Source organism: Polypterus senegalus, chromosome 9 (assembly GCF_016835505.1).
Source record: "Polypterus senegalus isolate Bchr_013 chromosome 9, ASM1683550v1, whole genome shotgun sequence".
Lineage (NCBI taxonomy): Eukaryota > Metazoa > Chordata > Cladistia > Polypteriformes > Polypteridae > Polypterus > Polypterus senegalus.
In genome coordinates, this window is record NC_053162.1 from 181,219,854 (window position 1) to 181,235,191 (window position 15,338).

A 15,338-nucleotide genomic window follows, 5' to 3' on the forward strand; every position below is an offset into this window, starting at 1 on the left:
GGTTCTTAGTTTCTTCTCCTGTACACTATTTAAATAAGCACTGTTTTCTTAGAGCTGTTTCACACACTCAAAAGGCCCGCAGGCATGGTTTAACTTTTGAGGGCTAAATATTTTTTCCAAAAAAAAAAAACAGTTTATGAAAAGCAATGGTTTCACACAGAAATCAACATAAAACGTCTGTTGCTGTGTGCTCTGGCTGCCAGTTTGCCAAGAATATGCGGCAGGCTTGCGGCCAGGCTGGTGGCTGTCTTTGCATGGCTGGGACACAGTCGCAGTGCGTTGCAATCTGCTTTCTCCCTCTTATAATTGTTAAGTGGCGGTCCTCCCTGGCCAACATTGTCAGTACAACGATTAGCTGGGGACCAATCAGCTGAAGCTGGAACCTCGCATTCGTTTTCAATCACTTGTATCAAAATCTGAGTCTGACAAGTCATAGTCCAGATCAGAGATAACAGGCAAAAACATCATCCACTGAGTGTTTTGCTTGACACATTCGCTTTGATCTTTCACCAGATGTCAGTGCCATTTTTGCCATTGTTTGTGCCGTGCTACTCATGCGAGCGCAGGAAATCTCGATCAAGCCAATGAATCAAACTTTCCTTCTAGCAACGAGAGTCCAACTAAAACATAACAGTTGGTTTTGTCACAGTTTACAGTCAATTACCATCGTCAACTCCTCCTTTTGACAAAAGTCAACATCAGCCCTGAAAGAGTTATAACATTATGCCGTCTACACCTTACACATGGCACAGCTGGTCACTAACTGAAGAATAATGTTTACTTAAAGCTGTTCGAAATGACAAGAATATACCAATACAATTGTACTTATGGGGGTTATAGGAACCTCTCATAGTTTATGCATTGTCATCTAGATAATATTCATGAATCTTATAGAACTGGGAAAATGGCACAGTATAAGTAAGTGTGTCATCGACGAGAGAGAGCAGGTATTAAATGTCTTAAGCCTGCCTAGACTAAATAGAGTGATATCTACTTATCTCTTTTTGTAATCCACTTTTCTTGCTGAGGGTTGCAGCAGTAATGACTGAGCAGGACGCTAGAGTTTTTCTACTTCAGTTAGCGAGAAATCCAGCAAAATGACCCTTTTTATTGGCTAATTCAAAAGATTACAATATGCCCTTCTTCAGGCAAGATGTCTACTTCAGCTAGTAACAGATTCACATTATCATTCTTCATGTGTGTGCTGTTTCACTCACCAGTGGGTGAGACAAGCTGCCCCTTGACATCTGAGCTGTTTGCATTGAGGGTCAGTGTGTTAAATACGGCCATCAGAACATTTTTGCTGTTCGATTCATTCTCCAAATATTAGTTATTAGTTACTAAGTATGAGTCAATACACTTAATTCACATGTAGTATATAGTGATACAGGGTTGATAATAAATTACTCCCATGATACATTACATCCTCAGAACAGTGGTCCTAATAATAAGTATTATTTTTGGGGGAAAAAGTGTGAAAACATTAAAAAAGGATCATTCATCCATTATCCAACCCGCTATATCCAAACTACAGGGTCACGGGGATCTGTTGGAGCCAATCCCAGCCAACACAGGGATCAATCCTGGAAACAAATCTCGGGTAGGGCGCCAGCCCATCACAGGGCACACACACACCAAGCACACACTAAGGACAATTTAGGATCGCCAGTGCACCTATCCTGCATCTCTTTGGACTGTGGGAGGAAACCCATGAAGACACGGGGAGAACATGCAAACTCCACGCAGGGAGGACCTGGGAAGTGAACCCTGGTCTCCTAACTGCGAGGCAGCAGTGCTACCCACTGCGCCCGCATTATTTTCACTTTTGTAAAAACAATACTTGCCCTTTATTTCCTGCCCTGGGCGTGGTTAAATCTCTTTCTCGCAGGATGTGTAACGCTGTTCGTGTTGTGAAGGGAGGCTGGCTGAACGCACGCTAAGGAGAAGTGGTTGGATCATCTGCTGGCTTGCTGCTGCTGGCGAGCTGCGTGTTCTGCTGTTTTAAGACGTCGCGTGATGTTAAAGTGTCTCTTGTGGGACGTCAAATTGTTTTCCGACAAGATCACGTCTAGTCTCTTTATTATAAGAAAAGATTTTTTTTTATAATAAAGAGATATAATATACACACGCATACACAACACTATGGTCTGAACACACACTAGAATAACGTAAAAGAAAGACAATTTAAAAAGAAAACTTCTGACTTGACAGTCTCAGTCACAGTGTGGCGTTATGCCTTTTGTTATTAAAGGAACCCCCCAGTCTCAATTCTTGACACACTTCTGCTGAGTAAGCCGTTGGCTGGAAGTCCTCAGTGTTGGTGTGTCAGAAAGAGGATGTGCAGCATTGTTCATAATGACACTCAGTTTTGATTTATTTCTCTCCTCCACTTTTCAAGTAATAAAATACAGAATTAAATTGCAATACATAAAAATCGAGCTGTCTTCGTATCGTGAGCCCGGGATCATAACATCATTTTATTGTGGAGTCCCTGGTAATTCCCTCCACTACTTTCTATAGCAACCACCTAAAATAATAGAATCCATTTACTAATCTGTTATGCCTGCAACAGACTCCATGATTTCTGTGAGTAGTCGCAGCGGGTACTTGAAGCTCACCAGACTTTACGTTGTCACTTTGATTGTTTTAGTATATAAACAAAGAATATTTCATCAGACGTGTGTACCACTACATCTGACAGTGTTCCCCAGTATACATCAAATGAGGTTGTCTTTTTTTCCCCCAGTGAATTGGAGTTTAGTTTAACCATTAAATCTTGCATTATCTCTGACGTGATACAAGAAGGAGCAGATTAGGACCATTTTGACAAGAAGATGTCATTCAGCTTGTCGGTCATACTTGCCTAATATCTCCATATCTTTTTGAGTAGCGTGTGCAGATCACAGAGTCCCAGGGCTGCTGTAAACTTAATTTCAGAATTCCATATTATCCTATTTAAAAATTGCAAGTACCTAATAGCTGAAGGCCTCTCATTATACTTTAAAGACACTAACTAAGCTTTCTAGTTGTTTTACAGTTTTCAGTTTCAGTGTTCATGATGAAGGCCTTATTTCCATCAGACATGCCTTTAGCAGACATCTAGTCTGAGATCTCCCCCTACCACCGACCCACCCTCACACACACGTCATCATCAGACTGGCGGAAACAGGTGCTCCGTCACAATGCTTTTTTTCCCTTTTATCATCAGGTCACTAAAGTCACAATGGCTACCAGGGCAACTTTGGCTGGATAGAAGAATGTTTCTTTTCTTCCCATGTAGCCTTTTAAATCTTTGTTGATAATTGTGTTGGTGTTGTCGCCTGCCTGAGTTTTCAGTTTATTTTCAGTTTAAAATAAATGGCACTTTTCACCTGGTATGGCCTCCACGCTTACATAACATGCCAGCTCTGTTTTCCGTATGTGAACATGCAAATTATGTTGAGCTCAGAGTAAACTGAGCAACTTGTTTAATTAATCGACAGACACAATAGTATAGTTAATGTGAATCCTTATTGGGATACGGGCACTTGACAGTGGAGGAGAGCAAAATAAACGTAGCACGCCTGGGGAAAGAACACCTAAGGGGGTTCCATGTTCAAAGATGGATGACGAAAGTCATACTTCTGGTGAAAAAAAAAAAAACGATATAAGTGTGTGCAAGACGGTCTAATTAACAAGATTATATTATTACATCCTTGGATTCCAAGATTCCCTATCTCAATGGTGTCATCCCATGAACTTGATCCTTCTTCAACTTACCATATATACTCGCATATAAGTCGGGTCTTGAAACCCAAAAAATCGATCATAAAATCAGACCCTAACTTATACCCCCGTTCAAAAATACGACACTTACATTTTTTATTTATTTATTTTTCTACATCTTCTTGCCTCCTCCGATCTCAGACCAGTTTTTTTTTTTAGATACATCGAATTTTGCTGTAGCAGCGCAGTTACCGATTTCTTTTACTACTTCAACGACATTTAATTTAATGCCAGCTTCATATTTTCTTCTGATCGAACACTCCATCATAAATAAGGGATGCTCTTATGATAAAGGTGTACTGTGACAGTAGGGGGCGCTGTCGCTCCTCCAAACCCGCAGACAACAGGTTCAGACACCAGGTAAAATATAAGAAATAAATGTAATTTTTTCAATAATGTGCACAAAGCACCTCCACAATAACTCAATAATCATATAAAGCTCAGCAATAAATCAATACAATAAGTCCTCCTCTCCACCCAGCAGCTCTGTCACACTCTCTCCCAACTCCGGCTCAGTCTGCTAGGTTTCCCACAGTCCTATATATAGTTTGTGACCTGGAAGTGCTTCTGTCCTTCAGTCCATGATTCCATAGCACTTCCGGGTCAAATGAAATCTTTTTCTTTTCTTCAGCCCGGAAGTACTTCATTTCTTCCATCCCTGTGACTAGGGAGTACTTCCGGGCTATAATAGAAACATTCGTCCCTCCCTGCAGCGTCCCCTGGCGGCCTCCACGGTATCCAGCAGGGCTGTGAAGTTGAACTCCATTGTCCATGATGCCCTGTGGAAATTCGAGTCACCTCCTTGTTGCAGAGAGGACTCCATCTAGCGGCCTGGGGGTGCTGGCCGGGATAAACTGCCGGCCATCCCTCACAGGGTGTGAGATACAAAAAACACAAATCGGTGCAAACGTCACTTCGGATTAGTTCAGGTATTACCGTGTGGTCGCGTATGCACAATAAAGAGAGTGAGAGAGAGGTTAGGAGCACACGCTGATACAGCGCATTGTCACACCCACATAGAAAAAAAAGGCCGTGTGCTCCGAGGTGACTCTCTCAGGTGGGCGGGCGTTAGCATGTCATAATCTCTTGGACCAATAGCGTGAGCTTCCCGCATTCGACTTATACGACCGACATTATAAAATACCAGAAATTATGCTGTAAAATCAAATCCGCGGGAGAACTTATCCTCGAGTATATATGGTACGTTAAAAGGTTCTTCAGCAATACATTAGCATAATTCATTTATTTTAACAAAGATATCTCTGGAATACTTCAGGCTTCACTGCATTGCAGCCATGGGAACGCTGACAGTCGTTTGTTAGAGAAAGGCTTTATAGAGTACAAGCCATGGTACTTGTCCAAGACGGGTAACAGAAGAATTTAAAATTATTTGCTGTCTCTTGCCCTACGTGTGCGTTCAGCTCCTTTCCTCTGTATTTGCATGTCTGTGTATGTTTCTTCACCGCCGCTGTCTCTCTTGAACACGTTTCCATTGAGCCTGCTCCTCAGACTTTCTCATTATTTTCGAGGCGCCTTTCTCACCACTGGTCCGCTTTTATACCTCCTGTCTTTCAAGGTGACTTGTGTGCCCTTTACTCCTCCACGTGCATCTCACACTTCCTCTTCCGTCATGTCACCAAAGCCAAACTGACCAATCAGATGGCTCTGAAGGACTGGACACCGAGACCTTAGTGTCTTACTATATAATATTTAGCATATAGCTGATAACATGTTAATCAATTCCAAACAGGTCCATATATTGGACATTAGATCCTCCTGTATTAGGTTACAAGGAGATGTCTGGTACTTCATCCTAAGTTGACAGCAACCATGAGACTGCAGACTACAGTAGAATGAACTCATCCTCCTTAGAGCAGCAAGACAAAAGGCAATATAACTGAAAAGACCAAAATGTTACATAAAGGCTTTCCGGTAAAGCTGGAGTAGCAGTTTTGCAATATAGCAGTACATTAAGTAGCACAGGACGGGTACTGAGAAGAGGAACCAAGTAGAGGAGGGGTTAGTGATTGTTCATAATTATTGTCACACTGGTATTTCTGGGCTTTCCCTTAAAGATAAGGTGAGAAGCTCAGTCATCCGGGAGGGGCTTTAGAGTAGAGCTGCTGCTCCTCCGCATCGAGAGGAGTCAGATGAGGTGGCTCGGGCATCTGATCAGGATGCCTCCTGGACGTCTCCCTGGTGAGGTGTTCTGGGCACGTCCAACCGGGAGGAGGTCCTGGGGAAGACCTAGGACACGCTGGAGGGACTATGTCTCCCGGCTGGCCTAGGAATGCCTCGGAATTTCCCCGGAAGAGCTAGAAGAAGTGGCCGAGAACAGGGAAGTCTGGGCATCTCTGCTCAAGTTGCTGCCCCCGTGACTCAATCTCGGATAAGCGGAAGAGGATGGATGGATGGTATTTCTGTGCAAATGAACAAAAACAATTAATTACTTGTAAAGCCCAAAATCACACAAGAAGTGCTGCAATGGGCTTTAACAGGCCCTGTTTTTTGACATCTCCCCAGCTTTGACTCCTTAAGAAGATAAGAAAAAACTCCCAAAATAATATCCTTGTGTGTAGGGGAAATGGAAGTAATCTTTGGAAGGGCAATTCCAGGTATGTTGGATGTGCGATGGGTGTCAAAAAAGCAGGTAAACACAATACCCAAAATAGAAGTTGAAATTTGAACAATTAATCAGCAGCTCTAGTCAGACAGAATGTTCTACAGCTTTGGGGGCCTGTAGATAAAAGCTCAACCGTCCCATTGTGGTTTTAGTAATCCTTGGAATCTTGAGCAAGCCAGCTTCTTGAGATTTGAATAATCACTTCTGATATGCGTGCTTTGATACACTGTCATTAGTAAATTGGGCGTAGGTCATGTGAAGAGTTTGATGTGTCAGAAGCGCAGTTTTTAAATCAACCCTAAACTTCACCAGAAGTGAATGTAAAGAGTTAAAAACTGGAGTTCTGTGATGTTACTTGCTTGTTCTTAGTGTGAATGATTATAGAAGTGGATAGGGCTGCTGCTCCAATCAGGTGACTTTGTAGGGCTGATACCGATCATTGATATATCATGTTATTGATCCTGGTTTTTATTCATTCATTTATTTATTTTAAATGAGTGCACTTTAATCACGCTTGATTTGTTATTGGCGAGAATACTTTTGTTCACACTTAAGTCTACTGTGGTATGTGTACAGTCGATGGTACGTTTTATTGCATGTTTTTATTTCAAGCTGAGAGGTCTGGTGCAGTTTCACTTGTATTTTATTTTGTATTTTGATTCACTGCTTTCTTTTAAAATCTTTACCCAATGTGAGATGTCTGTCTCATTACACCACATAAAAACCTTTTATTCTGCTGGAATCCAGGCACTGCCAGGCAGGTGGTACAAGTGCATTGAGAAGGATGGAGACGACATTGAGAAAAGAATGACATGATCAGTTTTGTGAAGGTCCGTTCCATTTTCATATAAATCCCATTTTGTAGCTTTAGCTTGACTCCCCCTCATAGACTTACATTGATTTTAAGTTATAGTCAAGGCGTTCCTAGTGTGAGTAATGGCCATTGCTTCTTGAAATGACTGATTTATTATTGACATATGGGCTGCAAAGCCCCATTTTCAACAGCCATTCCTTCAGTGTCCTAATGGTCAACTCATTTAGCTTTATCCTTAATTAGTCATATACAGGGTGGTCCAGATCTATTTATGCAGATCCAGATCGTTTGGATGAATTTGATTTATGCGTGGATGATTCCAGTTCGACGCGAAGACAATTCTTCATGTTGACAGTTCGCACACTTCTCGATGGTCCAGGATTTTTCAGGTGATTTTCTATGAAATAAACTAAATTAATTATAACGTAATGAAAATTGCATAATTAGATCTGGACCACCCTATATAAGAGCAAATTGGTTATTAGAGAAACCTTTCTAACTGCAATAGCACTGAAGTCTGTTCACTTGTGTTACATGGTACTGACATTCCTAAAGTTCAGCTAAGGGAGGTTGCAGGTGGCACTGCTTGTTGATGTGTATTTGAACAAGAAGAGAGCTGAGGGACCGACCAGTATGGCATTTGTTTCTCACACTACACACTCTGATGTTGTTCTGTTATGCAGTTGCCCACTTTTGGGCTTTCCTCTTCTTCTTCTGTTCTGGTTAAGCACAGTTCGCCCTCTTTTATCAAGACGATAATAGACACCTTTGTATGAAGTCTTCAGTTTCTTGGCAGTCTGTCACATGGGTCAGTCTTCATTTTGCAAACAAAAACCTAGGCTGACACATTTCTTCAGAAAGTTGTTTCATTTTGGCTATTTTTGAACCCTGAATTGAACTTTAGGAATACCAGTAGGGTCTAAGAGTTGAACAATTAGAGGAGTTCAATTATAGGCATATTCTCGTTTTCGATTATTTGTTTGGCTGATTCAAAAAAATCTTGAAACTGCTGTGTGCAAATCTCATAATCCCAATAAAAAGATGATTGACGTTCCTCTGCATTTCAGGCTCCATTGATAGTAGCAGTTCTGAAAATGACAAAGTGAATGGTGAATGGTTAAAGTAAAATATAAATGTCTATTTATATGTATGTGTGTGTGTGTGTCTATATAAATATATATAATATGTATGTGTGTGTGTGTGTGTCTATATATATATAATATGTGTGTGTGTGTCTATATATATATAATATGTATGTGTGTGTGTGTATATATATATATATATAATATGTATGTGTGTGTGTGTCTGTATAGCCTTATTGTTTAGTTAAATAGTGTCTGTGAGTTTTGATTTTTCTTTACTATATGTTTAAAATATGTCTGTGAAATTTTTCAGTTTGCGGATTCCACTTCTCAATCTAAATTAAACATTAAGTCTTCTGCATTGTTGTAGGCATTCATTGTGAATGTTGAAAGAAAGGCTCGCTCATCTTAATGCCTTAGTGCTTATTAGATTTAATGATTTTCTAGATTGTTTCTATTCTGGTTAAGCTATTTGTTTCTAATATGGTTCTTGTCATTTTGTTTTCTGTTGTAATGTTTATCACTGTATACTTTTGTTCTTGCATATATTGTTCAATAAGCTCCCTTTTTTTTGCCCTTTGTATTACAGAGTCCATCCGTGATGCCTGAGGTTCGGGACCTTTCTGAGTCCTTGCCCGAACTACCGATGGACCCGATCACTGGTGTTGGCGTGGTGGCATCCCGCAATAGAGCTCCAGCAGGCTACGAAGTTGTAAGTAGGACCTTATGATGCAGGCCCTTCATGTAACACAGGTTTCAGAAAGTACTCAGACCCCTTGCACATAAAATTGTGTTGTAGATTTCATTTTAAATGGATAATTTTTTTTTTTGTTTTTGCACATAGTACTAGGTTGTCTTGTTAACCATTACAGATGTAGTGGGAAGTCAAGCAAATTGACACCTTTTATTGGCTAACTAAAAAGATTACAATATGCAAGGGTTCAAGGCAACTCGGGCCCCTTCTTCAGGCAAGACGTCGTTTCATCTCGTCTGAAGTAGGGGCCTGAGTAGCCTTGAAAGCTGCATATTGTAAAAAGTGCTGCTGATGTTTGTGATGCGCCATCTGTTGGATAGCTGAGACATAGCAATTTGATGGGCACACAGACAGACTCATAGACACCTCTATTAAGAAATGCTAACTTTTAAATTCACTCTTAAGACTGTCACTCTGAAGTGATTGCTTCTTTTTACTTTTTTGCGTCCGAAGTATAGGGAAAGTATTGTAATCGTCCAAACATTTAATTTTGAGATTTTGATGAGTCTTGACATTTTAGACCTCACTGAGTCCGAAAATACCATTTTTGGAATTATGTCTGTCTGTGTGTTTGTGTATACACATGATAACTTGAGGACGCATTCACTTGGGTCAACCAAATTTTAAGTATTTGGTACGAAACGTACATTTCTATCAACTTTTGAGGTATTTCCGCTAACTGGAAGTGGTACCTTTTTTTTTCCATGCAGCTGCAGAGTCCGATTTATTCAACTTTTATAATAATTGTTCAATATGCATCATTAATTTGATTTGATTTGTTGTTGATGGTTCTTTAATGTACATAATATACAAATTAGAATCCTTGTCTTGTGGTTTACTCCTCAAATATCCATCCTCGTATCTGAGTATACGAGAAAGTCGATGGGAGACTTTTTTCAGTAAGTCTTAAAGTGCTGACAATGACCACTGTTGTTCTGTCTGTTGTGGCCTGTAGGTTGCATCTCATAACCGCAAACACCAATCCAGGAGTCCAAAATGACAAAACAAAATAAAGGGATTTAATAACAAAACCTCAAAACGTAATATAGGGGAACAGTAAAATACAACAAAAACAGTAAGCAGCTCTGCCCCCAGGGTCTAACCCAAGAGTTCCCAAACTTTTTTCAGCCGCAGACCCCTTTACCAAAAACTTTTAAAACTGTCGGCCCCCGAGTCATTTACTTTACTTACTCAAATTAACTTATTATTATATTTGTACAGTACTTGATATTAAATATTTCACTAGATATCAAATTTTTTATTTTAATCGCTTGTAATTAATGATTGAAAAAGATAAAAGGACTGCAGAATATATGGCATTATCTTGTGCAACATTTAATATCGAAAGCTGCACTAACAAAAATTAAAGCAAAAAAATACGAGCAGAGGTTTTTTTTTTTGTTTTTTTTTTTACATTTTTGACATTTATGAAATAAATATGTAAATTCTAAATAAGAACAAATAGTCCAAGCTGTACTGTCTGCATTTCTTTTTTGGTTCAGTCATATTATTATCTGAAGAAATAAAAACATTTATTAACAAACAATTTCAACAGCCCCTGTGATTAAAAAAAAAAAACCCAATAAAGTTTGTACTTACTTGAAACAGAAGATTTTTGTACAAACTTGAATAAACTGTGTCTTCTGATTTTCTTTTTCGTAGTACTGCTCCTCAATAAATAATTATATTCAAAGTTCAAATCACAAATAAGTACATGTCACATCAAACAAACCAATTTATAGTGTTTTATGAGAGCATGACCGTACAAGACTGATAGATTCTGCTAATATCGAATATCCATCGTCTCGTCCCACTGCGAGCAAGTGCGGACACGCAACGGTTTTTCATGTCTGCACTTGTTTTTTCATGTTCGATAAGACGCTGCACAGACATGTTTGTGCTACGTGTATTTTCATACATTCTTACATGTGACTCTTTTAATGACGCATTTTACCTTTTCATTTGCAAGTTTGGTATGTAATGTATTTTTATCAAAAAACTGTTTTATTTTTAATTATTTTACTTCTTAATTAGGTACCTATTGGAATCCTAGATATTTTGAAGTAACAAACAAATAACAGTAGTAAGGGGGGTCTATTTTTGCTGTCGTTGACCCCAAAATGTTTTTATTGAAACTATCGTCCCCTAGAAAGTTCAAATCGACCCCAGGGGGTCGATATCGACCACTTTGGGCACTCTTGGTCTAACCTAACAGTGGTACCCCCTGGCTATTCTGGTAAACATTTCCCCTGCTCACCTTTCATTACTTTAGTTGTCCTTCCTCCCTCTGATGAGCTAAGCCCGTGCCTCCCGACTTTAAGCTCTCAGAGTAAAGGAAGCAAGACTTTTTTTATATTTTGTCCACACCAAGTCCTGAGTACCCTGTCATAAGCACTTCCAGTGTGCCAGCTGAAATCATTCATCTCTGGTGGCGTATGGGTAGCACTCCTCCTAGCAGCACCAGAAATACCTGCACGTTGTCCTCTGTACACTGGAGACAGCCAAATTGGTTGTCCCCCATTCAGTATTCTGGTAAGGCCACAACACATCGCACTTTATCATTCTGGGGGAACCTCAAACCCTGCAGTAGGGCTTATATTATGACTTTACAGGGTCTTAAATGACCTCCTGTTTTGATGATAGCGTCCTCTGCTGGTCCACTGCCCAGATTAATTTAACACTGTCTAGTTTCCAACCTGCTTGTACAGTACACGGTCCCAGCAAGCCTGAGCCTAATCTGACAAAATTGTGTGCAGGTTACCGAGTGGTCTCACCCTCATGGTGCCAGTTTAGAGGTGTCAGTCAAGCTAATGCCTATGTCTTTGGGACATTTGAAGAGCGTAGGAGTAGTCCTAAGAGAAAACCATACAGGAGACAGAAAGAAATGTGAACTTCTGCACAGGTAGTGCTGGAGCACCCATTTGAATAAAAGACTTTGGACGTGAGAGGCTGCAGCAGCAACACTATCCACTGAGCCACCTACCATACCACCCTGGTAAACACATGAGCGGAGCATGCAGAAACAACTTGACAGCTTTTTCTACTGCAGTTTGGATTACAGTGATCCCTCGCTATATCACGCTTTGACTTTCACGGCTTCACTCCATCGCGGATTTTAAATGTAAGCATATCTAAATATATATCACAGATTTTTTGCTGGTTTGCGGATTTCTGCGGACAATGGGTCTTTTAATTTATGGTTCACGCTTCCTCAGTTTGTTTGCCCAGTTGATTTCATACAAGGGACTCTATTGGCGGATGGCTTAGAAGCTACCCAATCAGAGCATGTATTACATATTAAATAAAACTCCTCAATGATATAAGATATGCTTCCCGCGTGGTGCTTGATTGTTTGCTTTTCTCTGTCTCTCTCACTCTCTGTGACATTCTCTGCGCCTGACAAAGGGGCAGTGAGCAGATGGGCTGTTTGCCTAGAGCAGGCATGCGCAACCTTTCCGCTATTGACGGCCGCACTACAGACTTTTTACTTTAATAACGGCCGCCAGTAAGTCCAAGTAAACTTAATAATGTTTTATGATTTATGTAAAAATTTACAGATTACACATTAAAACAGAGTATGATATATCTGACAATATTCAATTTACTGGTCTACATATGTAAAAAAAATGTCTACGAAACGTCATATAGGACAAAAAACCGGTACCTGTTTTTCAGATATTTCACTCTGGAAAACGCTGCTTCGCACAAATAAGTGCTTCCGAAAAGAACGAGAATGTTCCTGGCCAGTTCTCGTAGTTGTGGGTATTCTACTGCTGATTTCCACGTATCCAGCAGGTCGCTTTCTTCCGTAAACTTTTTCACAAGCTGCTCATTGTTCTTCAACTCTACTAGCTCCATTTGTAGATGTAACGGTGCACTCTCTGTCTCCACCAGATGAGGAGAAGCAACGAGTCTTATTGTTGCTGAAATCTTTTCGAAATCTTGAAAACGGTTAGCGAATTCCTGCAACAGCCGTCTAAAGTGCCCGAAAACGGACGGTAGGAATTTGGTCAGGCTTTACTTCTTTGCTGTCAATCAGAGCCGTCACTGGAGTCCAGAGACCCTACACCTGCACGGCCGCCATTACGTACACTTTTATATACACGTCCACGGCCGCCAAAGTCCTTGCCCACGGCCGCATGCGGCCGTACGCCGCAGGTTGCGCACAGCTGGCCTAGAGGATACGGACGCTCCTCTAAAAAATGCCGCTTTATCGCGGTGCTTCGGTATACTTAAAAGCCCAAAAGCACGTATTGATTTTTTGATTGTTTGCTTTTCTCTCTCTCGCTGACATTCTCTGCTCCTGACACGCATTCTTTGAAGAGGAAGATATGTTTGCATTCTTTTAATTGTGAGAAAGGACTGTCATCTCTGTCTTGTCATGGAGCACAGTTTAAACTTTTGACTAAAATGTGTTATTTCATGTCTAAAGGGCTCTAATAATGTTAACAGTGTGGGAGAGTTTATAAGGGCTTAAAATATATAAAAATAACCATACAAACATATGGTTTCTACTTCGCGGATTTTCATCTGTCGCGGGGGGTTCTGGTACACAACTCCCGCGATCGAGGAGGGATTACTGTATTGTTTTATATGAACCTGTGTGTGATTAGTTTCGAGATATGATTAGCAACCTGCATAACTAAAACTGCAAAATGAATGATGCAGGAAAAAAAATTAAAGCAAGACGATGGATGGATTTCTGGGTAATATTGGCAGTGAGAGCAATTCTCATTTTAAATATTGAAAAATGTTAGCATTTAGCAAGCACCGTGACATGTTTCTTTATTTAACAACTACTGTATGTTTTGACAATGTTAGCGTTCTCCTCCCAATTCCACATATACAGTTACACACGCAGTTATATACTTATAAGTGGGACTGCAGAGAAGGAAATTAACAAGAATGTTGAATCAGATTCTAAAATTATTCAACGTTGCTTTATCCAAGGCTCAAAAACCCTGCAATAATTTTCATGAAAAAAATTAAACCAGTGCTTTTACTTTCCTACCCCCAAGTGGAAAAAAATGTATAAATTGCCAGAGAGTAACTTTGAGGATTTTTATTGCAACTGTCAGCCTTTCTGAAACCTCTTGTGTGTTGAAATGCCTGCTGTAGTCTTTCCTCCAAGCCTTTTGCTAATCTGCCATCAAAGCTGGATTCCCTGTGCCCTAGATCTTGCTTCTAGTGATCCAGCTTTGTATTCATATCACAGACTCCTCGACGAAAGTAGCTTTAGCAAGTATTTACAGTGAGAAGTGCATGCAAACCCAAAGTAACAGAAGAAAGATGATCTCTCGGGAGTAAAATCCCCTCAAGTCGGAGCTGACTACGGATGTTACTGTGTACAAAACAAGCTAAGAAAACAAAACACACACACACACACAAACAGTCCTAGAGTATCCAATTCAGATTCAAGAGTTTGGGCCGTGCAGCCTTTGCTTGTCTTTGAGTAGTTTGCTCTCAGAATTTCAATGAACAGTTAGTCACCGCTGGGATTTAGAATGCCGTTCAGTCTTTGCCAAAGCAAACCAAACAGGTCCACAGCTTTGGGGCGGCCAAGGAAAAATGTGAAGCCTGTTCTCAAATTTCAAAAAATAGGATGTTGTAGCAAATGAATCCTGTATATTTTGATAAACTCACATTTAGGGCCTTTTCTATTTATTGAAATGTCTTGGAACAAATAAAGATAAATTCTAATATGTTTTTAAGCCTTAAGGTAGGACATCAATTAACCATTATTAACAATTGTGTCTTGTCATTCATGCATATTCAACAGGTCTGATGACCATTCATTAGTTAAATCAATTTTGGTATTGATCTTTTTTAGCACTAATTCATTAAGTGCTTGTTAAGCGAATGTCAGCAATGGATAATTGAACATTAATAATGCCTAATTTAATATGTGAGCACAACAGATGAATTCATATTAATGCTTTACCTTGTCCTTCAGAATAAAGTGTAATTATGTGATTACTGCAAATTCTAGTGAGCATTTTTGTTGTTTGTGTCAGAAATTAAATGTAAATGTGTGTGTGTTCACAGAAGAAGGTATTATAGGGCTTTGTTGTGATTAGAACATTCGCCTCTTTGTTTGAGCTTCGTTGGCCTGTCTGTGGTAATGGTCAGCTAACTAAGAGAGGACGGAGCCGGTCATCGGGTTACCATACTGTACACTTGATTTGGTTTGAGAAGTATTGTATAATGCACCTCCATTAATCTGTACCGAAGGAAAAGTTACTAACAATCCGGCAAAAAAAATAGACATAGTAAAGAAGGTTAGAGTTTTGGATGTGCAGT

General features: G+C 40.0%; 1 protein-coding gene across 3 annotated transcripts in view; it reads left to right on the plus strand.

Annotated features, from left to right (window-relative positions):
- LOC120536085 (multivesicular body subunit 12B-like) overlaps window positions 1-15,338 on the plus strand; it is a 270,910-nt gene that overhangs the window by 69,593 nt on the left and 185,979 nt on the right. For all 3 annotated transcript variants that reach the window (XM_039764453.1, XM_039764455.1, XM_039764454.1), the window contains one exon: window positions 8,874-8,996. In XM_039764453.1, coding sequence (XP_039620387.1) covers window positions 8,874-8,996 — 123 coding nt within the window. The remainder of the gene's footprint in view (window positions 1-8,873; window positions 8,997-15,338) is intronic.